At 40.0% G+C, this 27409-nt stretch overlaps 1 protein-coding gene across 3 annotated transcripts in view; it reads left to right on the top strand.

Annotated features, from left to right (window-relative positions):
- The first annotated feature begins 3409 nt into the window (after positions 1-3409).
- COLEC11 (collectin subfamily member 11) overlaps positions 3410-27409 on the top strand; it is a 29237-nt gene continuing 5237 nt past the window's right edge. Inside the window, exons 1-5 of one of the 3 annotated variants that reach the window (XM_042440950.1) lie at positions 3410-3694; positions 8234-8383; positions 15331-15402; positions 25475-25543; positions 26993-27046. In XM_042440950.1, coding sequence (XP_042296884.1) covers positions 8254-8383; positions 15331-15402; positions 25475-25543; positions 26993-27046 — 325 coding nt within the window. In that variant the 5' untranslated portion in view covers positions 3410-3694; positions 8234-8253. Of the gene's footprint in view, positions 3695-8233; positions 8384-15330; positions 15403-25471; positions 25544-26992; positions 27047-27409 lie in introns of all 3 variants that reach the window. The other 2 variants (XM_042440943.1, XM_042440959.1) reach the window with 2 other exon arrangements.

Raw genomic sequence — 27409 nt, 5'->3', positions numbered from 1 at the left:
GTGATGGTAAAGTGCATATGAAGATCTGATAATCTGTGTTTTCTTCTCATTTTAATTGCTTTGAGGATGAGATATGATTTTTAAAAACAGGTTTTATTATTGCATGAAAGTAGAGCCTAACTGACCCTTATTTCTCTATGATGTTTTCTAGCGGCCATGCTAAATTTGACAACTTTTGCTATTTTAATGTTCATTTGTAAGTGAATGCTATAACACATTTGTTTTGCCCCTATGAGAGAGGGATAGTAACATGGGGCTAGTCTACATGTAAATGTATTACGAAAATTATTGTGAATTTTCAAACATTCGTATCAATGCTTAATTGTCTTCACTTTCCTTTGCAAATTTGCATCTATTCTCCCTCCCTCTGCTGAAAATGTGCAGCCATGAGAATCCATGAAAAGCAGATGGACGCATCATGTTTAATAATGGGCATCCTCATAAATACGTGTGGGTACTCTGGTAAAACACACAAATCCTTTTTCAGCAGTTTATAGAGTTCCCCCTTTTGAATTCCTCTGAATCATGTGTGGCCAGATTGCAGTCTATTCCATTCAAATCCCATGGATTAGGATGCAGATTTAGTCATACTGAGGGTTTTGAAACTGATGGGTGAATTCTTTGTCAAACCACATAGCATATTATGCTATTCCTTTGACACACTTGTTCAATAAATATCCAAAGTATGATGTCCCTGGACTATCACTTCACTTCCTCCTCTTTCTAGCATTGGAAGGAGGTATGTAAGTTAGTGTGACCCTTTCTCAGGTTTCAGCCACACTGCAGAAATAATCCAGTTAGAAACTACTTCAACTGCCACGTCACAGTGCTATGAAATTCTGGGAATTGTAGTTTGTTTCAGCACCCAAGCACTCGGACAGAGAAGGCTAAATGTCTCACAAAAGTGCAGTTCCAGAATTCCATAGGATTGAGCCATGACAGTTCAGGTGTTGTCAAACTGGAGTATTTCTCCACTGAGGATACAGCTTCAGTTAGCCTGTGTTCAATACCATCCTGGTGATGCTCTTCTTAAGAGGAGGAGACCGAGGAGAATGGGAGGTGAAAAGGCAAAGATTTGCACTTCAGCTGATTTGTTTCTTCTGCTGTTCACCCCTGTTTTTACTGGAGAAGGCAGAATAGATATCCTTGCAGTGTGCCATCAAGAGTATGGCAATATCAATATTGCCTTTTTCTGGTGGACAGGAAGCAATGGTTTTCATATGAAGTCATGACTGTGGGAGAGTACATGAATGTGAAGTCAAAGGTTTTCACGGCTGGCAGCCATAGTTTTTTGTGGTTTTTTCGGGCTATGTGGCCATGTTGTAGAAAAGTTTGTTCCTGACATTTTCGCCAGCATCTGTGGTTGGCATCTTGAGAGAAATGAACATTAATGTGGCAGGGGGTTGAACTGGATGACCCTTGTGGTCTCTTCCAACTCTATGAGTCTATGATTGCTATCATACAGTTGCCCTGACATGGGCACAAAGTGTCGAGTTATAATTGTATTTTAGTTTTGTTTCCACCCTCCTTTGTTTACTGCTTCATCTCTTCTCGCTCACTCACACATTTTCCCTCCAGTTAAGTAGGAAATGGCAGAATAGCTTTTGTTGTCTTTCAAATGGCAGAGATATAAGCATACTCTGACTTGAAGTATTCCATTCTGTATAAAAACACTTTGACACATGCCACTGGGGGTGCATCCACACTACACATTATACTGCTTTGTACCATTATATTGCTACAGCTCCATCCTATGAATCTAGAATTCATGAGGTACTTGACTTTTCTGCTGGAGAGCTCTGATTCTATGGTTCAAAAGAGTGTGCTAGAGAATTCTGACTCCATCACCAAACTTCAAATCACAGCATTTCACAGAATGCAGCTGTGGTAATCAAAGGAGTATCAAATTGTACAATAAACTGCAGTATGATACAGCCCTGTACCAGATGAGAAAGGTAATGCAATAAAATACAATTGGTTTCTAATGGGAGCTGTAGCTGTCTGTTATATGAATCCTAAACATCTATGGAAGAGCCACTACTCTTTAGGCAGGATAAGGTACAGCCACAGTGGTATGGTATAGTGATAGACTAGGATTCCAGGAGATCAGGTGCAATCACTGGATGACCTCGAGCAAGTCCCATTCTCAGCCTCAGAGGAAGGCAATGGCCATGCTTCTCTGAATAAACTCCAAGAAAAAAAACCCTATGATAGGTCACCATACGTTGGTGTCGATTTGAAGGCACACAGTAATAATATAATAATAATAATATATAATAATATATAATATATAAAATACTGTTTATTTATAGTTTCCAAAGAGATCAAAAGGGTTACAACAAGGGTACTAAACAATGTACATTTTACAACAGTATCTACATTATAAAATCACATGACAAATACATCAAATTTTAAAAACAAGATAAATTTTAAAAACAAGATAAAAATTACAATTACAAGCATTAAAAACCACAACAATAACTAGTAAAATCAAAAGTGATAATGTCCTGGGCTGTACCAGTTCAAATGTTGTCTGTTATGATCATATTAAAACACACACATATACGAAGTCCTTGTGAGTAGTGAACCAAAACAGAGGAGAGAGCTATGCTATATCTTTTAATTGTACTATTTCTTCTGGGACTGCTTTGCGAAGGAATAGTTAACATCTTGAATGGGATCTGAATCACATACCCTCCAACCATCCTGATTTGGCAGAGATAGTCCCAATAAATCTTCTGTTGTCTCACCTTTTCAGCTGCTTTTAAAATGTCCCAGTTTCTCTCTCATCCTCTCATTCCCTCTCTTGTACTTTGCTTACTTCAGTTGCTGCAAATTGTGTTCAAAGTGCAAGAGTAATTTGCACTCAGTTAACTCAGTAGTTGGGAGAAGACGGGGGGGTGGGTGAATTTTGCCCTTCTTGGTAAGCTCAGACTAAAGCAAACTGCTGCAGCTCATCCCAGGTCCTGCGTTCTTCTTTATTAATAATGTTTGCCATCTTGACCATGCATGTCCCATTTCTCATCTGCTAAATGTTGAAGGGTCTAGATGAATTTACCACTTGGGAGTGTGTGAGACGTAGGATGTATCCCTGTTGCATTGGAATTTTGCCGAAAGTGCTGTTAATTCTGATCAATTGAGCTGAAAGTTAAACCAAGAAAGCTGTGCCTTTGCTCTAGTCAGGGAACCGTCTAACTAAAAAGATTGTATGTACAGCGCTGTGTAAATTTACAGCGCTTCATAAATAAAGGTTAATAATAATAATAATAATAATAATAATAGTCACTAGAATCTACTGGGATCCTGTTTATGTTACCGCAATAGGCCAAGCTTTAAACAGTTAACAGCCGGATTCTCTTCCTGGGAAGGAGAGTTGTGAACAGAGAGGCATTCTGCATTCCCCAAAAAGTGCCTTGCCAAAAGAAGCAGCTTACATCATGGGCTGCAGCAGAGTTCCCACACATTTAGTTCCTAATTACTGTCCGGCTGGACAGCTGAGCTGTTTCAAACAGGAAGCTGTTTATAGATAACGCTTCTGCAACTGTTGGGCCTGATTCGCTGGATGCTGAAGACAAGTCCGCTTCAAATTAAAAACCATCGGGCTTTTGTAAATAGTCGCAATGAGGCTCATTTGTGTGGCATCTCTCCAGACAGAGGCTGTGCTACAGTGTCTGTTTTTCCAGCCATCATAAAGGTAAGTGATGCTTCAAAAATTTTGGAAGAGCAGATAGAGGGCGGGCTGGGGACTTGCGTTGTGGATCATGAGTGTCACAGCTACCTTTAGCTGTGACTAGCAGCTGCAAGGTTTTTAAATGTGGAAGTTGGGTACAAGGATTTACTCTTCAGAACAGGACTGAAACTCGGCTTGGAAATTTTACTTTGGGGGACTGCAACTCCCAGAATCCCCAACCAATGCAACCAGTGACTATGGGAATTGTAGTACAAAATTTCCACGCTCTCACATTGTTGCCTGAAGCAAAATTCACCAGATTCTGAAGGATGATGCATTATTTTTAAAATTAAAAATATATTAAACTTTAGAAATGGATTTCAGATTTCCCCCCTTCTTCTTCCAGGGTAATAATATATGGCTGTTTTCTAGTTTTAGTTCTGTCATTTTTAAAACAGCACAAGCATTGCAGTGGCTTTACAAAATACTGCAGGTTCAGTGTCCCTTATCTGGAAATCCAAAATACTTCAAAATCCAAAATTGTGCACATGGATGGCTGATACCTTTGTTTTCTGATGGTTCAGTTCAATGTATGCAAAATTTGTTTCCTGCACAAAATTATTTAAAATGTTTTATAAAATTACCTCCAGGCTATTTGTATAAGGTGTATATGAAATAAATTTCACGTTTAGACTTGGGTCCCATCTCCAATATATCTTATTATGGATATGTCAATGTATATTAGTTATCTTATTATGTATATGCAGATACTGGCATTCCAGAATCTGAGAAAAACCCAAAATACAAAACACTTCTTGTCCCAAACATGTTAGATAAGGGATACTCAATGTGTAGTTTACTGTCTCCTATGAAGAGTGTGAAGTGAGCATGAGGAAATGGATGAGTTGTCAATCTTTGGAAACTGGGAAGATGTTCTGACTCTGTGTAACAGCAGCAGCAAGAAAACCAATCCTACTCTCCCTTTCTGCTGCTGAAATGAAGACATGACAGCCCATCGATTGTTGTGTGGAAAGTTTCTGAGCTTCGTTCAGTTGTGAAGTACTACTCAAAACAAATTTGTTTGTTGAAATCCCTTAGTTCAAAAAATAACTTTTGTAAGTGGGCCTGGTTAGTGGACATCTGGGATTTAGCAAAAATGCAACCCCAGAGCTGGAAATCTGCCAATTCCCAGTCAGTTAAACTAGTCATGGGTCCACTTGCTTGGCCACATGTGTCTCAGTGTTCGTCTTGAAATGTGGGAGGGTAAGTTGGAAGTTGCCTGTTGATATTTTCTGCCACTAAGATGTCTGTTACCAGGGCAAGTATTTTAAGCGTCAGGCACTACTAGGTATTTAATGGTCTTAAATCCAATGCAGTAATTGTCTCCCTATTCAATAATCTGCTGAATCTATATAACTGAAGGACATCAAAGCAGTCTTCAAAAAGTAATAGCACAGTTTTCCACACAAAAGATCCTTTGGCCAGAAACAAAAAATAAATAATATGTGATTCCTCAGCTTAAAATCAAGGTTCAACCTTGAAACTTGTTCCAGTGCAGAATATAAACCTGAATGCATTCAAGGTTTCATCAAGAGCAAGCTGTCACACTGGTAGTGAAGTCCCTAGAAATATAGGATTAGGGAATTGGACCTTCAAGATAAAAGCTTGGTGCTTTGAATCTTGGCACACTGACTCCTTCCCCATTCATCAAGATTTGTGTTTACATCTGTTCATTTGAATGGACTGAGCCAGGTCCCATCTTATCTCTGCATTTCCTGTCTTTTCTGTAATAATCTTCCCATTTGTCTTTCTGCCCCAGTTTTGGGTGCACAGATTAATCCTGTTTCTCCAGATATACTAAATCCTATCTCATTTTACAGTTACATTTAGTTGTCATTCGGTGGTGTTGTAAAGACCATTAGATACAGGCACCAAATACGTTTTATATTGTTCTCTCTCTTGTAATGTTGTCGTAGGTTATCGGCAGCCACATTTTCGTAGCTTGACTAATTAACTTCTTTCCACAACCTTTTGGATATCCAAGCTATCTAAAAGTTGGATTCTGATGATTGATTTTTCCTCATATGGGGAAACAGATCTATCAATGAAGGAGGCATCGCCTTGTTTAACTCCCTGTGATCCTCAGCCCCTGTCTCAGTAGACAATCCTTGGGTGTACTGTACAGGTATACTTCAGTTAACAAAGCAGGTGTGTTCCTGAACATTATGTCTTGAACAGAAAATTTGATACCAGAACAGAAATAATAATTTTTAAACCAAAATTTAAGAATATGCACTTAACAAATGAGACAACCAGGTCAGGTAAGACTTGCATAAGTAAATAAATATTTTTATGCCTTCTAGAGACCACTTCAAATCTTACTTGGAAATGTATCCAGGGATTTTTTTTTTTTAATTTCACCAGCCTCCACTTTTCTTACGATTTCCACTTTTGGTGTCCATACTTTTTAAATGCTTTTTTTAACATGCTGGTAGGGCAAGTGTATCTGCTTTCCCCTTTTCTCTTTGGGGCTGTCCGCACTGCAGAAACAATCCAGTTTGACTGGGAATGGTAGTTTTGTAAGACATACAGCTTTCTCACTCAGAGAGCTCTGGTACCATAACAAACTACAGTTCCCAGAATTCCGCAGTACTGAGCTATGGCAGTTAGAGTGGTGTGAAACTGGATTATTTCTGCAGTGTGGAGGCAGCCTTTGTTTGCTGTTCAAGCAAACACAGTAAAGGATTCTGGAGGCAGCTGTTGTTTGTCTTGCCTGTAGCAGGCAGGCAGACACAACTGCAATAGGATTAGCTAGATCAGAATACTGTTTTTTCCTCACCAGCACCTCCAGCTTTATTGCGTTGTTTACTGCAAATACTAGCTGCAACCCAGCTCCAAAAGTTTGTGTTTCTCCAGCCTTCCAATGCCAATGCGGCTAAAAATACTTCCAGCTAGACAGAACATGAGGTGAAAAAAGAGCCTGAGAGGGTGTAAAGAGACTTTGTAAAAAGAAGCTTCTTTGCTTTAGGCTTTGTTAACTGAGTTATGCCTATTCTATATTAGCTAAATGCGTATCAGTTTTGAAAGAAGAGGAGCAGTAAAGACAGTTCTGGCCTTCTCTCTTCAGGGAACTTAACCTCCATTCTCTTGCCATCTTTGAGGTTAGTGCCTTAACCCTATCAGATGGGACATTTTGAGCCACCAGAATAATGCTTTTTTGCAAAATCGACACAGAACATGACCTGGAAAGTAGGCATTGTGCAACATTATCAGCAGCCTAATTGTAAATTGTGCACCCAAGTTGTAGATATGTATAGTTGTTTTAGGTTTTTTACAGCCAAAACCCAAAAGGGATTTTTAAAAAAATTCCCCAAGAAATCTACTGCTTTTTGACACTGGAATAAATTTTGTCCTTGGCGATGTAATGTATGGAGCAAGAACAACAGAAATTTCCATCCTGTGTTTTGGCAAGCCATGATGCAGAGAGGTGGTTGACACTGAAGCTGGCCCCATATGGAGGAATGGGGAGGACTGGAATTTTCCTTGGGTCAAGAAACATAAGGCATCTGTAGGGAGGCCTAACTACAGCCCTAAATCTAACTCTAGCCCTCAGTACTTTAGCATTCTCATGGGAGTCAGGAAATATCCCCAAATTCACTCACTGTATGCATGTTTTTTTTAATTGGTTTGTTTTAAAATCTGGGTACATGAACACTTTCCTCCCCAGAGTTCTATCAAACAAATCTTTGCGGAGGATTGTTGCGGAGGCAGTCAGGATTTCAATGTCTGTCTGTCTCTGTGTCTCTGTGTGTGTCTCTGTATTTGTGTTCATTGGCATGCCTTCTCATGCCCCCATGGCTTACATTTTTAAATTGGGGAAATTCTCTTATCCTGGAAAGCAAAAAAGGCAGTGAAAAAGCAATGGGTATTCCGTCTTTTCAAAACCCTCTCTCCCATATATTTCTACTTGGAATCTCTTTCTAGACTGCTTTCTTTCCCCTCATTTGAACTCTCCTGGGGGTTTTGGAAATGCAACTCAAGCTTCCCAAGGGGAATTGTGAGCTGACCTCTCCCACCATATGCACTGACTGCCCTGCTTGCCAGCCTTTTCCTTCCCATCTATGGGCTGACAGTCTCTCATCATGAGGCCCTCTTTTTCTCTTTTCCTTCCTTCCCTCAAGATTTTACATCTCTGTAACCTTTCTCTTCCATTTCATTGGTTCTGCAAATCTGAGTTTCTTCTGTACAGAGGGCAAAAGGGGATATTTTTCCAGTTCAGAATATTGAATTTTTGTGTTGCAAAGACTCACTCTAATGAGATTTGAGAATCTTTTGGAACAGCTTCCTGAAAAATTTATCAAATGACAGCAACATGCAATTGACAACAACATGTTATTGAATAATTTCTGTGTTTTCCCGCATATAGCAAATACACCTTTTGAAAAAATATGCTGCAAAGGTACAAGGGGCTTGACTCTTGTTTTTGTAAAAAGCTGCATACTTTTTGTAACTTTTGGAAGTTGTTGTAATTCCCATTAACTGTGTATTCATTCTTTTCTTTAGGAGTAAGGGACAAACTCATTATGAGGAGTGATCTGGTTTTCTTGGTCTCTGTAATTAGCCTTGCCTTCCTGTCTCTGTTAAGATCTGGATATGCTCAGCATATTGCGGACGAATCCTGTTCTGTGCAGATTTTGGTTCCAGGCCTCAAAGGTAAATGAGTCTATTTCTCCCCTTGAACAATATAATAATGCCCTTCTTCATGTCTGTGCTCTTGTTTGCTGTATATCCTCACTCATAGTATGTTCCAACAAGAATGGATTCCTGTGGCATCTTTAAAGACTGGCACATTTATTGTGGCATGAGCTTTTGTGCATTGTATGCAGCTGGTGGGTTATACTGTAGTTCACAAAAACTCATGCTATAATACTTTTATTTGTCTCTAAAGCGGTGTTTCCTCTGCTGACATTAACCATTATGAGATGTTTGGTGTAGCCCAGATTACCTATTATTATGTATTATAATTGTTATCATGGTTACTTTATTTATTTATTTATTTATTTGTTTTAACTCAGTGATTCCCAAACTTTGATCCTCCAGATGTTTTGGATTTCAGCTCCCAGAATTCCTGACTTTTGGCCAACCTGTCTTTGGCTTCTGAAAGTTGAAGTCCAAAACACCTGGAGGACCAATGTTTAGGAATCACTGTAATGTGTTGTGAGAAATGTGATGTACAAATAAATTGCCTGTGTTTATAATCGGCCCTCCATTTTCATGGGAGATCCATTCCGGACCCCTCTGTGAAAACGGAGACTCACTGATATTCAAGCTCCATAGGCATGAATGGGGCACGTGCCCATTAGCGCTTGCGGGGCATTCGCCGTGGGGGTGCACCCCACTGAAATTAAGGGAGGTTGCCCCTCCGTGAATATTCCAGACCGTGGATCTCAAGTCTGCGAGAATGGAGGGGTGACTGTATATGTAGGTGTGTATTTTTAAAGCTTTGCTAGTGGAATTGGGAAGCTTCTAGGCTCATAGCAGTGAATCAGCAAACCATTAGAAACTAAATGCATGGATACTGATGGTTTGGGAAGCTCCAAAAAGATCACTGCAGAATGTTTAGTAGGCACCCACTCACACCATACCCTGCAACATTTCATATATGCAAACTAGGACACATGAGACCAAGGAACTTCAGACTGTGGCCAAGATGGCAAGAATTGTTAATAAGGAAGAACTCACAAGCTAGGAGAGCCTGCAGCTGTTTGCTTTTGCCTGAGCTTAAAGGGAAGGAAAAAATTCTTCTCCTCTTCACTCTGCTGAGTTAATTGAGTGCAAATTCCTTTTTCACTTTGAACTCAGTTAAATGAACCTGAGAAGAAGAGGAAAGTGGGAGGAGGAGAGAGCAACTGGGACATTTTAGAAGCAGCTGAAAAAGTGGGACAACCCATTTTTCCTGCCAGTTTGGAATACTTGGAAGATATGTCACATCATAGCTCTTGGATCCATCCCTTTACCCAACTTCCATGTTGGTTTAGTTTCCAGACATTTCCCGCTAACCCAGTTGTGCCAAAATTAACAAGCACAGAACACAGAATTTGGACTGGGGTTGCCCAGAGGCTTTCTTCCTGATGTTTGTATTGGCTGGCTTGTACTCTGCTGTAGAATTACACATACTAACCACAGCATTACTTTATCATGTGTTACAAATACTTTAAACGTTTGCTTTTTTAATTTTAAACTTGCATTTTGTGTCTTTGAGATGTGGCATTCTCATTAGCCACTCATCACAGTTAGGTTCTCCACCAGATCCTGTGATTTAGACTTGTCCATTGGTCACAAGAAAAAATATTTTAAAATTCTCTTACTTGGCCTCCTCTTGTGCTTTCAATAACATGCATAAATCAGCCAATAAAGATATCCACCTTATGGTGAATGTGGTGAATTAGGATCCCTTGTAATGTGTGGATATCAAGCTGTTGTTGAATCTACATTTATCTGTGGTAAGACTGGTAATGGTTAAAATGTTACAAGGCAAAAAAGGGAGAATGTCTTTAAAATACCCTTTTATATTTTCAGTCCTGGAGTGCTTTATTTTCCCAAGGGCTAGCTCTGGCCAGTCATCAATATATTGCCCCCTTCCCCATTCCCTCATGTCCAAATAGTTTGTGGGAAGCCATGCCAGAATATTCCACTTCTGACCTTGAGATCAGTGTATTTAAAAGAAGGAAAAATAAAAGGGACAACTGGAATTAATTAACGGATTTGACACCAGATCACATCATCTGAAGAAGGATTATGGGTGAGTGGTTTTGTTGCTACAAAGAGGTCATTGTCCCCCATTGCTCTTGCACCAATTTTTAAGTACACTATTAATGCACTGGTATTCCAGCAAATTCAGATAACATTTTTGTTACCGAACATGTTTAATTTTTATCCCCCAGTTATCATTATATCATTGCTGCAATACTATTCTGGCTAGCTGTCATGTTGTTAATCTTTTTTGCCATCTATCGTATAGTAATTCCACAGCTTTTTGAGTCTGCCCTATGCAATGTGTAGTAAAGAAGTAAAGAAGTTCATACCCTTAGAAACATCTTCTGTAGTAAAGCTTACCGTATTATCCTTGACATGCTGTGTGTTTATTCCTGGGCACATCTGTTCTCTCTCTTCTTTCTAGCCTTCAATTTATTTCTAACTTAATGGTAACCCTAAGGCAAACCTATCAGAGGTTTTATGGGGGCAAACTTTGTTCAGAAGGGGATTGTTGTTGCCTTCCTCTGAGGCTCAGAGAGTATGACTTTCCTAAAGTCACCCAGTGAGTTTCTGTGTCTGAGTAGGGAAGTGAATCATACAGGGTTAAAAAAAACACTACAGAATGGAACAGCTAGTTTGTAAACCCGCTCACTCCAATTCAGCAAAAATCATAGCCTGATTCTCCTTGTTGTTTTTTAAATCTGTTTCCTGCTGGATCCAAAGGAATTTATTGTCCAATAAGGCTGTGATCCTCTGCCCTCTAATCTGGAAGTAAGTCCCACTGAACTCAATTGGAATTACGTCTGTGCAGGAACATATTATATCACATTGTTAATGAATGGCAGGACAGAAGCGTTGAGCATTCATGTTCTTCCTCTGGCCCTTAGGTGGGCATAAGTGCTTGTGACAATGAATTCTGCTTCTGTCCAAGTAAATGGGCTTGGAAGTACGACCTGATCCAAGACATCTATACTAGAACCTGGGATTAAATTCCTATTGTGTTTAATAAAATGTGATACCTTCTCCCCAATGAGCAGAGAAACTCAGACCTTCAAAAATGCGGTTATCTGTAGACATACACTGAATGTAAAAAAAATGGCAACACCATGCTTCCCAGATGATGCCAAGGTAATCATCCACTAATCTGTCCTGCCCTCCAACCACCCCAACCCCTGTTCCACCCGATCCTGATTCGAGGCACAGGATACAATTGTGAAAACCATTTCCCCCCTAGAAATTGCAGAGAAACAAAGTTTTTTTAAAAACAAATAAAAGTCTCAAAGCCCTTGGGTAACTAAAAGAAGTGCTTTCATTTCAAAACTTGAAGAACGTCATGTATTCAAACAGGACCGGGATTGTGGTAAGGACAAATTATTTTACAGGTGTGAATTCTGCCTAAATTCAATATAGAGCATATTTATTAAAGGAACTTCTTCTTGGTCATAGCTCAGTGTAGATAGATGGGGGGATTAATCTTTCTCTAGATATGTCATCTTTGACCTTGGGAAAGCGTAGTTTTCCTGTTTCCAAGACTGAAACATAAGCTAGATGAAGGACCTCACCTCACTCACACAGTCTGTCTGAAGTCATGTTTTGCCAAAAGTGCTTCTACAGAATATGCCACATAAATGCTAAGAATTATGGTTGTTGGCACATAAGCATTTTCATGCTTAAATGAGTTGCAACAATAATCTCTTTTGTATCAAGCAATCAGGAGCACAGAGATATAAAACAAAACAAAACAAAAGGAAGCCTGAAGGAATTTTCCCCCCAGAACTGTTTGTGCTTCTGCATATCCTATCTAATTAGAAGCTATAATCATAATGGTGAAGGAGATTGATGAAGAAATTCAGTGAAGCACAAAATGGCCTGTGAAGGCCACAGCTAATGTAAAATCTCTAAAAAGCCATCAGTGCCTGATCTAAGCTGTCAAGGGGGTAGCTGGCTAGCTTAGAAGAGCACTAATGAGATATGGAGCCTTTCATCTGTTGGCTGAAATCCAGCTCATGTCCTCAGTTTCTATGCAGACTTGAGTTTTACTACTTTGGAGCAATCTTATTTCTACTACTTGGGCTTGTTAGTGAGGTAGCTTCACAAAGTTTCACAAAGAAGCATCTGGAACGGACGTGTGACCATGGCTGTAGTCACATTGTCACAAACAGTATTGGGCCAGGATGGCCAGATGTCTTCCTTTTCCAGGACATGTCCTACATTTCAACCTTCTGTCCAGGAGGAATTTCAAAATAGCTTCCATTTTGAGCATGACTAAGAAGCATGAATTTACATATATATTACCGGTAGTCGTTTTAGTTTTTATTTGGTAACATCCTATATTTTTCTTGAATGTCCTAAATTTTGTGGTAGCTTGCCCTCCTTTGTGGTTATGACATCTGGTCACCCTATATTGGGCATTCCTTTTGGTGCTGTTTCCATGGACATCACTAGGGGTGTGTGGGGGAAGCACCTGGTGACCCCACTGATCTCCAAATATTTGCCTTTTGGCAGAAGTGTGCCTTCAGAATGCTGGAGAAGGTGTGAGTGGAGCAAGGGTCAGTGGAAGAAAAACGAGAGACCTCGGTGTTGTTGTTTCTGTAAATTAAATTTTAAATTTTGATATTTAATTTTTTTAAAAAAACTTCTTTTACAGTTTTCTTTAAAAATATCACATCTTAACAAATTTTCACTTTAAGCACTTGAAACTGTACATGTAAATACATTTGGGCTGTGCGTGTGACATGGTATTTAAAAGTATAATTTTAATTTTGCTAGTCATTTATGTCACAACTATTGCCATTGCATTCCATGATATATGGGAATTATGATTTATGACTAACATTAGTACAAAAACATGGCTAAGGGCTCTGTATGGTGTGGTATGGGAGGAGGTCAGTGGTGGAGTGATACCATGAGCACTAGGTGATGCCAATGCTAGTGACACCACTGGCTGTTTCTAAGGGTATGGGTGTCTTCTGTACATATACCTTATGTAGACATGTATACATATACCTTACATACACTAATACATGCTTGCTTTCCCTCATAAAGGTTATATTTGTGAATACATTTGAGGACATCTCAGAATTCTCCATTGCTCCGTATTATCCCCTATGGGTATACCATGTTACATTTGGTAGTGCTTTAGGGTATGTGTGAGACAGAGATGCTCAGTATGTGTATTGTTTTGTTTTTAAAACTGGTAACAAAATGGAAACTCTGAGCAAATATAGTGGCACTACTAGTTACATTGTCATTGCCTGGATGAGTTGTGTGTGTTTCAGTGCTTTTCTGTGGGCATATGGTATAAGGGATGTTGTTGATCTCCAGAAAGACAGGTTTGATGGAAACAGTACCTTGTTATCTAAAACATCATGTTCTGCATCCCCCATTTCTATGAACTATGGTCCTTTCCAGCATCTCAGGAGGTTGTTCTGACAGGATGCTTGCTCTCAGCAAGGATTCCTTCCCCATTGATCACCAGTTCTTTCAGACAGGATAGCTGTGGATTATAAACTAGAATGGCAAGACTGTTTGAAATGTAACGATAATAATGGAGTGATGGTATTAATGTATCAGATGTGATTTTTCCCTCCAATACAGGTTGGGTAGCCCTTATCTCATACTATGAAATATGAAATGCTGTAAAATTCAAAACTTTTTGATCACTGACATAACACTTTGAGGCTTCGATTTTGGGATATTTTGGAATACAAGTAATATAAGACATTTGCAATGCTAGAGAGAGATTTGAAAGACACATGGCTGGAGAGAAACCTAGTTGGAGAGAGACTCAAGGATCTATGAAAGGGTGGGAGATGTGGATTCGCACCAAGCACTATGCTTGGATTCCCATCATTTCACATATCCTCCTGTCTCTCTCCAGTCTTATGTCTCCATCCTTGCAAATACAGTCCATCCTATCCAACTTGTATTCTCAATTTTTTTAAAAAAAATCACAGCTGCAAAACAATTCTGGTCCAAAACATTTTGGATAAGGGATACTCAACCTGTATTATATATCAGCTTCACTGGTGGTTTAAAACAGAGCTTGAAAATTAATTTCTTGGACTACAACTTCCAGAATCCCCAGATAGTATATCTGCTGGCCAGGCTGGCTGCATGGAGGGCTCTGGAGTTGTAATCCATAGATAAATTTTCCAAGCTCTGGTTTAGAATGCCATAGATCATGAGATACTTAAGTAGTAAGGTTACAGAAAACAATTCGTAATGTAATTAGTGGAATACACACAGTACATGCACCTTGAAACTCAGCTCAGTGTGGAGTAGCTCCATTTTCTTCATTGTGATTCAGGTAATTTGTTTGTATTTGCTCAGCAGTTTATCTCTGAACTTTACAGTACATGCGTTTTCAGAAATAAAGAGATTTTACACAGAAAAGTAGAAATAAGAAATAACAGGAATGCCTCTGAATGGACATTCACATGTGGAGATTCTGTGACACTTGTAGCTGCATAGTTATGATGATGTGGAAGTACTACAGATGAAGAGCCAGAGTCAACTAATGGTTTTTGCTTAGTGGTTCTTTCCTTAGCTTAGCCTTTACATTCCCTCCTTTAGCATTATTCTTTGCCCACTGCCAAACTGAAAAGGTAAGATCCTCGGAGCATAAACATTGTTTTAAAAAAAAACAAAACCCAACAACAACTTATTTTAATCTTTTTCATTCTTGAAAATCTGCCCTTTCTCATTTGTAAAAACTTCCCTCCACAACACTTGTGTGCTGCATGGCTCTTTTCAAATGATAGATGCCCACATAGAGATATTTTGCGGTGGCCATTGTGAAAAGACAAGTGATGATGACACTGGTGTGTGTTGTCAGTATAGTTGCTTGAATGAGGAATTCAGCGTATTTTGTTTATTTTATCTTGTATTTCACTACTTCCCAGGGGAAGCTGGAGAAAAGGGGGAGAAGGGTGTCCCAGGTCGCCCAGGACGAGTTGGCCCTCCAGGAGAAAAAGGTATATCTTCTAAAGATGTTATATTTCCTGCTGTATTATATATTCCTTTATATTTCCTATTGATGTGGAGGCTTAATCATTTATATCAAACTCTCTGAGAGGACCTTTCTGCATAGATGCTGTTGCTATGGCTGCAGAAGTAGGTTTGTAAGACAGTCAAATCCAACCTAGTTCAGATTTTTGGCTGCCTAAAACAACAGCTTGGAAGAACTTAACCATTTATTTGGGATTGTTTATTGGAGTATTCTGATGTGTCGATTCTGACTTGCAGTGAAGGGCATTAGAATACTTGAAGCATTTTGATCTGCTCTTCGTTTCTCCTGATGGTTTAGATTAGTTGAGAGGAAGTTGAGAGAAAATATATACAGAGAGACAAATGGTGTGATATCTCTTTGGCTCCCTCTGCACTGCAGAAATAATCCAGGTTGACACCATGAGCTTTATTGCACCCGTTTTAGTCTCTGTTACAGGTACAGAAAGAGGTTGCGCAACTGGCCAAAACTGGATTTTATCGCACAGCAAAGCGCCCTCCAAAAGGCCCCATTCCGTCCCCCGGCACCAAGCCATCCCCGTTCAGTGCTAAGGCGCATGAAATGTTCTGGTCGGACAACTTCTGACTGAGGAAAATGGCGCCCCTCAGCACTGAACGGGGACGGCTTGGCACCGAGGGACAGAATAGGGCCTTTTGGAGGATGCTTTGGCATGCAATAAAATCTCGTTTTGGCCTGTCATGCACGCACACGAGAATCCTCTTTCTGTACCCATAACAGTGAAAAAAACGGGTGTGATAAACTTCTATGTTAACTGCCTTAGCTCAATGCTGTGGATTTCAGGGAAATGTAGTTTTGTAAGCTATTTAGCCTTCTCTGTCAGAGAACATGAGTGCCACAACAAACTACAATTCCCATAATTTCATAGCATTGAGTCCTGACAGTTAAAGTGATGTCATCCTGGAATATTTCTGCAGTGTGGATGCATTCATGAATGACAGACAGACCTGGATCTCTTGCATTTTCTGTTCCTTAATTTTTGAGCTTTAGGCAGAAAGGCTGCAGACTATCTATGCTCATCCAGTTAAGGTGCATACCATCCAGATCATGCCCAAGCTATTTGTCAACTGAGGTAGAAAATTCCAAAAGTACTTTGCCCTGCTGGTAAAAACATATTAATAATAAATTTAAAAAGCTGACAATCTACTGCCCTTTTATGATGCTTAATATCAGCTGCCTAAGGCAGCTGTGTTGGTAAGCCTGATAGTAGGGCTGGTGGCATTATGAAAATGCTATAAAAATAAAAATATAAAAATTATAATAAACATATAAAAATTATAATATATTATAAAATATTATTAAAAAGAGGGCATTCTCATTGTAGACAAAGAGAAAGAAATCTGAAGCAAAAGCCATTGTACACTATAAAACTTTTTATTTTAATTCCTTTTTATTTATTCTTCTTCTGGATTTTGAGTGCCAGAATCTCTTACTTGAGAAAGGTCTAGAAGGAGTCATAAGAACCAAAGTAAAACTAAACATGGAATTTGTGGTATCAGAGACGCAAGAGAGACATCTTTAAATACACACACACACACACACAGAGACTAACTAAGAAGTTTCTTAGTCATCATGCCAACAAAAATATCTTTATGGAAACGGAAACAAAACAGTAGATTACCTCTGAAAACACAATTGTCAGATCAGGGCTACCGCAGGGGTCAAAACCTAAGATTTCCCATTGTGATGCCACAAGCAGTAAGGCTTATGCAACAAAGGGCAGCCTCTAATAATGTTGTTAAGGATGCTACCTTAGGACTTTTTCATACAGGCAAAAGAGACGGAAGCATAATGCCATGCTCCCATCAGTGTCACACAATTTGGTGAAGATTTTCAGATGACATCGCGATAATCCTGTCATTGTCCTGTGAACAAAATGGAGCTTTCCAACCGGTTTTCATTCATGAGAAATGAAATTCATTCTGGATTCAGATGGCTATAGTGCAGGATGACCAGACATCCTCCTTTTCCAAGACATGCCCTTCTGTCCAGTAAGACAACCTTCTGTCCAGGAAGAATTTCAACATGTCCTCCATTTGGAGCATGACTAAGAAACATGAATTTAGATTAGTGTTTTGTGCTTTTATTTTGCAATGTCCTACATTTTTCTTTAATGTACTACATTGGCCTTCTTTGAGGTTAGGACATCTGGTCACCCTGCTGACATTTTCCCCAGCAGACTTAGCTCAAAGCTTTGAATTTCTTACAATGCCCCCGAGGAACTTTTAGGTTAAGGGCACAATTCATTCAATTGTAGTCTTTTGCAACCCTTGTCCATCTGCAGCAAGCAACACCGATGTGTGCAAGGGTCTTGTTTGATCTTCTGCACAGTGATGACTTTGTATACATCAGTCTTCCCTAATCTGGTGCCTTTGGAGATATTTTGGACTTCAGTTCCCATTGGCCCCAGCTAGCATGATCGATGGTCAGGAATGCTGGAAGCTATCAAGTTTGGGAGAGACCAGTATACAGAAATAGCCTTAATGCAGGCATTTTGTAATATGTGAAGCACCCTGTAGTAATCATAACATATTAAATGCCACATAGAAAGACAATGATGATGGAAAACCCAATAAAGTATGGATCCAAGCTTTGCCATAAGTTAAACCTGGGGACAGAAGATAGGAAAGTTTCTTGGAATGGGAAGGTCAGTGTGTGAGAAGATCAAATTACTTGTGTTTTTTAAGGTTATGAGATAACCTATGAGAAGCCCGTGGACTTCCTTTTGCGGGCTGCTGTTGCTAAATGTTCTGTATAATGTTTATAAGAAAGGACATGAAGTCACAGAGAGCAAATTAATTGTGTTTATATAAATAAAGTTTCCCTGATGGGCTCGACACATGGCTGTTTAATTTCAAATACAGCTGCCTGCAACAACATACCGAAGACTACCAGTAGAGGACCAAGGGTTCAGATATGCAGTGTACGTCTTTGCTTTATTTCCAATGGCTCTTTATGCTGCTCTTCATCGAGCACCGGCAATCTACTAATGTCCTTCCACAGCAAATATTTTCTGAACCTTCAAAATTTATTTTCTTCCTTGTATCCAGTTAAAACTATTATTTTGTTTCTGTGAAACCTCAGCACAGACGTGTGTAAGATTAAAAACAGCCAAACAGCCAATAGCCAACACTGGAAAATGCCACCCAATGGGTAGGTAGTTGGGCATATTTTGCCAGTGATTGAATTTGTGTACTAGGTGAGCCAGGTTTGTTTAGAGAGCTCTAGAAAGATACACTTGTATATTGCCATAGCCTATTTAAAGTGAGCAGAGGCTGGAGATGTTTAACTAATTTCTTAATTGATTTGTCATCTTTCCTGGAATATGCTCCCGAAGCCCAATAGGAGGTCTTCGCTCAGTTTATATTTACAGAGGAATTATTACTACTTTGATGTTGTTTCAGTGAGCCTGGTCCAGTTTTTGGTGTACTTTTAAATATCTTCATGATGTCATTTGAAACATGAGGGAACAGGTCAGGGGATTCTTCTATTGCTTGTTTTCTTAAAGTTTGTCTTGGAAATAGTAAGTGAGTAAACAACATTCTCCACTTTTAACCCTTGCTTGTTTTTCCACTCCTGTCATTTTCCTCACTGGGAAAAATTCAGTTAAATAGAAGGATTGCACCGCGCCTTCCAATTGCTAGTGTGAGCATGCTTTGATCAGGAAAATGCTCTCAGTGTGCAGACTTGAGATGTTTCCAAGAAATAGGAGAATTATAAGACGAGGTCTTTAAATGCAGTCATTGAGTTTCCATGATTGACCAAAACTTTAATTCAGGTAACCAGTAGGAATGATCTTTGTTACACTCAGCTGCAAGAGTAAAAATAATTATGTTAAGAGCGTAAAGCCTTTTTACAGTATAGAAAGAGCCTCTTTAATGATGTCAGTGTGTTTTGTATTGAGGGATGCAGCATCCATTTTGTGACTGCAAACAGGCCTGGTGTCAGGGAATAGGTTCATCAGGCTCCTTTTGAGATTGCTGCTCACTGGCCACTCCTCTCTTGTATAAATGAATCCCTTGCCAAAAGGAAGTATGAAGTGAATAAGCGAAGCCTTGCTAGAAACACAAATTATATTATTCTTGTGTCTCCTTTTGTAGCTGTGAATGTGCCACTGCAAACCAAAACTAGTCTGCCACTTTAATTTTCCTGGAGTTTTATCCCTTTGGACACTGTGGCTGAGATCCTATATCACAATCTACCTTTTGTAACTTTACGAATCCATAACTATGCTGCAGAAAGACAATGAAACCCAGTTAGTGAATTGCAGAGATCTGAGCACCAGAAAGAGTTCTCTGTTGTGTATGGGGCAATTCTGATGTGTGTCTGATAGTCCTGATGTGTATCAGGCACTTCTGAGGTACATCTGGTGCTCCTGTTGTCCTCTGACACTTCCTAGCCTGCTTATGGAAGCACATTGGGGAGAACCCCGATGCGCCTTGGTGCCCCTAATATATCAGTCACTCCACTGTCTTTCATTGTGCAGTGGATGTCCATATGTTGTAATGTCGCAGCAGCCCCTAGGTGACTACTGAGATGAATTTTATGCGTATTAAGGCCATTTTAAAAGGCATAAGCCCCAAGCAGAATGCTATCCTGTAGATTTTTCCAGCACTTCATCCAAACCACAATTCCTAGGATTCTTGGAGGGAGCAATGACCATTGAAGAGATACATACACTTATTTCTTCATAGTCTGATAGTGTGCTCTGAATCTTTATCTACAGAATTATTATATGAAAGAAGCATTATGGTTAGACATGCTGTTGTTTCAACAATTTGCACAGATGAAGAGTCACTGACGTTCTTAAGAATACAGAATTATTCTGCATTTATTGTACAATTATCCTGTAACTGAACAAAAAGAAAGCTCACCTGCGTTTCAGTGCTCCATGCCTTGCTATAAGGACCTTTTAAGGTTTTCCTGGCCCATGTGGTAGCCCTGTATGGAGTGATAGGTGATTATCAACCTGATTTTCTATGTGTGGCAGTGATGTGCAAACTCGCAGTGTCAGTGTATTAATCTGTTGCTTTAGTTATCTTTTCTTTGTAGTTCTATCTTCCCTGTATTAATAAAGAGTATATGACAGCCTCAGATATGTGCTCTGGAAGATGTCACTAAATAATCATTGGATCTCTGCAAGAGAAACTAAGGAAGTTTTAATGAGCTTTTCTTCCCTCCCAGTTGTAATTACATTAGCAGAGATGTGACAAAATGAGACACTTAAAATGGGCTGGCTCAGACTTTTTTAATGAAAGAGAGATATGTACAAATAGTTTGGTATAAACTGGGTATAAATATTGCCAAGAATGCTTTCATGGTTCTTCATGTCTTTATTATTTGTCCAAGGCTGAACCTTGGCCTTAGTCAGTGAAGTTGTATCTTGACTGACTTGTGGAAAGCACTGGAACACAGTGTGGTGGAGTCTCCTTCTTTGGAGGTTTTTAAACAGAGACTGGATGGCCATCTCAGGAGTGCTTTGATTGTGTCTTCCTGAATGGCAAAATGGGGTTAGACTAGGTGACTCTTGTGCTCTTTTCCAACTGTATGATTCTATGATTCTCTGTGATTCTGTGAGTTGGGACTGAATCCCATTTACGTTCAAATGATTTACTTCTGAGTATATTTGTTTTCATTTATATCCCCCTCCCTGTTCCTCCAACTAAGAAGGGAATTCAAGAGCCTGAGAGCCACCACCTATATGAATCTGTCTTCTGTACCAAAAGAGTGCCCGGGAGGTGGCAGAACCGAGAGGAGGGCCTCTCCCAAAGACTGGAGGACCCAAGCAGGTCTGTTTGGGAAAATACGGTCCTTCACATAGCCTAGTCCCAGGCTGGTAGCTTTTGTGACAAGTGAATTTTGTAACCTTGTAACCAGTCCTGGTCAACATTCTGGCTGAATCTTTTTTGACCTGCTGAAGTTTCCAAACACTCTTAGCTATTTTTTAAAAGTATAAATGCCAACTAGCAAACCTTGATTCTGCCATTTAATGTAAGGGACACCATTTTGTGATGTCACTGTATTTAATGGGACTTGAGCATCCACGGATTTTGGTATCCACAGGGTTCCTGGAACCAAACCCCAGTGGATACCAAGGGCCCAATGTATTACTTTGTCCAGCTCAGACACACCCAGCTTTATCCAGGCAGAACTCTGCAATACAAGCCAAACTGGCATGCGCTGAATATTTCTTGTTTTGTTATTCTCCAGCCTGGCACTCAGCATTTTCAACCAAAGGGACTACTGTCAAGGATATCCAGACTATTAGAATTGGGAGACAGTTTGGGGGCAACCAGCACCCTTTTGCTATAATCTCTCCCATAAGATTTGTCCTATAAGATACCTGACGTCAAGCAAGACCTTCATGTACTTAGGCTCTGGGTAGCTGTAGTAGTTGTTGGTTCTGATGGGTGTGACAGTCTATGCCTTTTTCTGCATTATTTGCTCTCTTGCATTCTGCTGCTAAAAAAATTCTCCCTGCAACACCAGAGAGAAACAAGGCAGCTAGGATGGGAGTTCCTGAAATATGACTGTAGCAGCTGTTCCAACCAATACTGGCATACATCAGTTAACGAAAGAAATGTATTCCTGGACTTTATTTTTCACAAAAACTTTGGTACCAGAGGTAAAAATAACATGGAAACAATAGGCATAGGCTCCTATACCACAAAAAAGAAGAGCAATTCAACAGTCTTTTGGCAAATGCTTTATGTGCGTGTGAAATGAAACAACCAGATCAGGCAAGCCTTGCATAAGTAAACTAAAACGTTTTGAATCTTCTACTTGTAAGCTTCTTCCAAAATGCAACCTGGGATGACCCCGCCCCCCTCTACTTTTCTCACAATTTCTCTAATTTTTGCATGTTTTCCATTTGGGGTCTTGAGTAGATGGGCCATAGCTGAGCTATGCTATCCTGGTCTGGGTGCTCACCCGGGTTGGTTCCGGGGCTGGCATGAGGACAGAGTGTGTGTTACAAGCTTGTCTGTGTGCTGACTCAGGGACCCATTACCAGCACAGACTCCGTATCTTTCTGCACCATTGCTCCTATTGGGAAGCCCCTTGTTGCTACCTCTGATGTAGAAATAGGGTGCCTGGCTGCATCCACATGGCTAGGCGCCCCATTTACATGTGATACATGTAATAGGAGCAGTGGTGCAGAAAGGTGTAAATTACATGGGGGGGGCTGTTTAAACAGCTGGGGTTTGTTGTGGAGTTTCTAAGAAACCCTATAGCAACCCGGGGGTCAAACTGACCTGCATTTAGGGCTTGTTTATTCTGGGATGGGTCGGATCCACCGGATCTGTGTCTGGTTGCTAAGATCCAGTCCAGTCCTGACCCTAGGGCTTTGGCCTGTGTTGTCCAAACAGGGTGACGGGAGGCCAGGGGAGAAACGGGCTTTTGAGCCTGTGCAGACCTTGGCCCTTGGTGGTGAAACTTATATATCTAAGCCTTCCAACATGCCAGGGTAACAAGTGAAGCAGGTTAATCTGCTTCCCTCTTTCTTTCTGTTTTGATCTTCCCACTTGCTCAGTAAGTTATTCTGGAGGCAGTTCTTAATTTTGCCTGTTGTACATAAGCATATACAGCTACAGTAGCATCACTAGAGTAGAGTCTCATACTTTTCCACCTCAATCTTTATTACATTGTTTATTGCAGGGCATGCTGCTGCAATCCATCGCTGAAAGACTTGTTTTCTCCAGCCCAACTTCACCATCCTCCCAATGCTAGTGCTTTAAAAAATCCTTCTTTAGCAAGACAGAAGAAAAGAAAGGGGGTGGATGGGCTCCCACAAAATCACTTTGCAAAAAGGAGTTTCTTGTCAGAGGCTTTGTTAACAGGAATGCTTGTATTGACCCCAGTCATTTGGAGGCTTCCAGCCAGTAGGAAACTTTTCTTGGGCTTCATGTGTAAACTCAGCTTATTTGTTAAGTAGTTCTGATCTCTAGCTTTCCACATATTAATAGGTATTTTCATGGAACAGAATCTGAACATAAGAGAGAACATTTGAAAATGCTATAAAATAATAACATTTCTCAAACCCACATTCAAAGAATGACAGATGTAGAAGTGTCACACACAATATTTATGTCTGATATGTGCTATAATGTGCATATTAGTATCTTGTTAATTAAAAAAAGGCCTGGGCGACCAATTTTAACAGGCTGTTTTTGACACAGTTTTGGTATAAAATGTCATGTAGTGTTGCTATTAAAGCTGACAAACCTGCTTGGTTCCCACTGCTATTTTTGTGGGATCTTTGGGAGGATATATCTGAGGATGCTGTGCACTGCTCATTAATATACGCTTCAACTGGACAGCAAGAGAGAGAAAAAGATGAGCCATATTGCTGCATTACTTATTGTCAGAAGTTTCATCATGCATCTTGCCTGCCATGGTTTTAAGTGTTAATCTAGAATGGTTTAGTCATATTGTAAGGTGCAACTGAGTCAGTGTGATATACCATACTGAGGAAAAATGATGGGATATGCAGTGAGGTTTGTCTGCAAGGAATTGTAGATCACATTCCTTTGTGCTGAAAGAGCAGAGAGAAGGGAGCTGTGCTTGGCTCCAGTTGTGCTTGGTCATTTTCCTGGGAATGCAGCAGAAGAAATAAGAGGTGAGGGGGGAGCGTAGTGGGAACTGAGAGGAATAAAGGTGTTTTGATTTTGTAACGAATGAGAAAATAGCCTGCCAATGGTTTGAAATTGTGTGTTCTATAATTATGCTTTGCTAACGCTTGCCATTTAGTCCTGACAATCTGTTTGGTCCAGTGACTTCCTTAGTTCAGAAATTCAAACTTCAGTAGTAAAACTAAGGACATCTTTATTTGGAAACTAACAAGCTACACCAGACACATTTGAAAAGAGAGAGCCTGAGTTTTGTTCTCTATGCTGCTGCAGCTATTCACAGACACAATCCCATTATTGATCAGCATGGGCGTTTTGACCTACTCTGTCTCCAGCCTAGGCTGGCTCACCCATCCTGAGGTGACCTGGTGGCCCCTGGCTTCCTGAGGCTCACCATATTGGTGCTGAATTTAGTATGGACACCTGATCAGCATAGCCCACAGCAGTCTTGAGCTCAAGCGATCCATGGGATTATTGCCAGGTGTGGTGACACACCTGTAATCCCACAACTGGGAGGCTGGGGCTGGTAGATTGCTTGAGCTCAGGAGGTCTGGAGTGCCAGGGGCTATGCCAAATGGATGTTTATACTAGGTTGCACTGAATAAAGATTTTCTGAGTTTTACCACTGAAGCTTGGATTTCTGAATTAAGGGAGTCATTGGACCTGACACCTACAGTCTGTAGAAGCATAGTTATCTCAGACCTGTTTTCTGAGGACATGGCCTCTTCATTCCAATGGGATTTAGGCTAATTCTAGGCTTTGGCAAATGTTTTCTGTGTCCTATTTCCCAGCACAGGACCATACGGTGAATCTGATTTGTTTTGTTCTACTTAAAATTCGGCTAACCTTTGTTCCTTCATAATAAACATAATAAAGATAGCTTTACTTTTTCCCCCTGAAGCACTATTTTTTAAAAAAATAGGAATGGAAAGATATGGTAACTCAAATAAGGAGAGGGGAATCAAAAACATTATGCCCATAATGGGTTTTTTTCCCCTATTTGGGCTACCATTTTCATCCCTTCCCTTTTTTTTAAAGGTAGCATGCACAGTCCAATATAGATGTATTGCTCCCTCTCACCAAACTATAACTTATCAATTGGGAGTCAGCCCCTTGGAAAACTCTCTTCCCACCCTTCCCTCTCTGATAGAAATTTCTTTGTTACTGTCCTGTTTAACTATAGTAAAATGTTGTATTTGTACCAGCACTAACTATGATGACTGCTAATCAGGTTTTCTCTGATTATAAAATGATCATGTGTAAAGGCAGAAATATGAAAGGAAAATGCATCTGGGAGTATGCATACATACATATATGTGTATATGCATAAAAGGATTCTGTGTTTTAAATCTATTTGCTTTTTTAGTCTTAGATTTCTCTTTTTTTTTCTAGGAGAAATGGGTGACAAAGGACAGAAAGGCAGCATAGGAAGACATGGAAAAATTGGCCCCATTGGTTCAAAAGGTATATTTTTTTCGGTATTATACAGGGATTTACATTTCTTGGATTTGATTTGTTGTAATGAAAAGTGATTTACATTTTTTTTTAAAGAAGTCCATGCTACTAACAACAACAACATATTACGACAAAGTCTCATGCCATTATGAAATCATAAACATATAAATTTGCTCTCAGTCTCACTCTATGAAAGTTAGGGTTTATAAGAGATGCCCAGAGCCAGTCCTGCTGATGCCTCTGCTATTTTACAGAATGGAAAATTTGGTTAAAAAATCTGGTAAATAAACTTCTTGATTTTCAGTCACCTGAATAAACTGATTATAACTACCTGCCAATTCTGTTAAAAGAACGGATGTCTCTTGTGTCAGTGCTGGGCCTAGTTTTAAACAAGGCTATATACCCATTCATGCAGATGCATACCCTTAGTGACAATGGCTTTCAGTGATGGCGAACCTATGGCACGGGTGCCAGAGGTGGCACTCAGAGCCCTCTCTGTGGGCACACATGCTGTCTCTCTAGCACAGAGTTTGCCAGAGTCTCTTATTAGAAAGCCAGAGGGACGTGGCACTTTGCAATAAATAAGTGGGGTCTGGGTTGCAGTTTGGGCACTCGGTCTGTAAAAGGTTCACCATCACTGGATATTGTCTGAATGATACAGATTCACTGTAGCATTTTGATTTGGTTCCAGATTATACCACTTGCAGGCATTTAGAACAAATATAAATGTCCCAAAGCTGAGGACCTGTTTTTGCCTCATGCATTTGAAATGTTAGCTTGTATCTGAACAGTGTTCTTATAGACATTCTATAAATTGTTCATGTTGCAATAGTAGTGACAACAACAACAACAAAAAGCTGTAACCTCATTTATTATGGCATCAGTTTATAATACTAGTAACTATGGAAAAGGCTAACCAATTTATTGTGATCTCAGATTTCTTGGATTAAAACCCATTTTGTCAGCTGCATTAAATGTTAATATTGTATTTCTTCATGGGACTGATGTTGTTTGCTGTTGTTGTTGCTGTGTGCCTACAGGTCCTTTTTGATTTATGGCAAGCCTGAGATGATTCTATTATGGTGTTTCCTGGCAAGATTTGTTCAAAAGGGGTTTTGCCCTTGCCTTCTTCAAAGACTGAGGGAGTGTGACTTGCCCAAGGTCACCCGTTGGGTTTCCATGGATGAGAAGGGATTTGAACTTTGGTATCCAGAGCTGTAGTCCAGGTCTCAAACTACTACACCCTGCTGGCCCTCAGACTGATGGGTTTTGTCTCAATCTAAGCTTGGTGTACTTAGATCCTGAAACATATTGATGTGTGTGTTAGTCACATTAATTTCATTAGGCGTTACATTAATATCCTAAAATTGTGATGCTGGCATGTTGGTTTTAGATAGAAACAAGAGCTTTAACAATTTCCCAAGAAGCTTATCTTCCCCCCCCCCCCCACTTTCTTAGGAGAAAAGGGAGATGATGGAGATGTTGGGCCACCTGGTCCTAATGGAGATCCAGGTAAACTATATCAGCACTGGCTTTATTCTTTAACCTAACCCCAACCCAATCCTAATGCTACCAATAGCAATTGCCCTGGCTCTAGCCATAACCCCAATGTGAACCCGAACCCTAACCTCAGCAATAGCTCTACCCCAAACCCTAATGTCAACCTGAACCCTAACCCCAATCCTAACGCTAACCCTAGAAATAGAAGTTTCCCTGGCTCTAGCCCTAAACCTAATGTGACCGTGGCCCCTAACCCTAACCCAAGCAATAGCTGTTGCCCTGGCTCTAGCCCTAACCCTAATGTGAACTTGAACCCTAGCCCTAGCATTAGCTGTTGCCTGGCTCTAACTCTAATCCTAATGTGAACTTGAACCC

The sequence above is a fragment of the Sceloporus undulatus genome, chromosome 1 (genome assembly GCF_019175285.1).
Source record: "Sceloporus undulatus isolate JIND9_A2432 ecotype Alabama chromosome 1, SceUnd_v1.1, whole genome shotgun sequence".
Taxonomy (NCBI): Eukaryota; Metazoa; Chordata; class Lepidosauria; order Squamata; family Phrynosomatidae; genus Sceloporus; species Sceloporus undulatus.
Note: the sequence above shows the minus strand (reverse complement) of the source record. Positions and strands in the feature narration are given on the sequence as shown.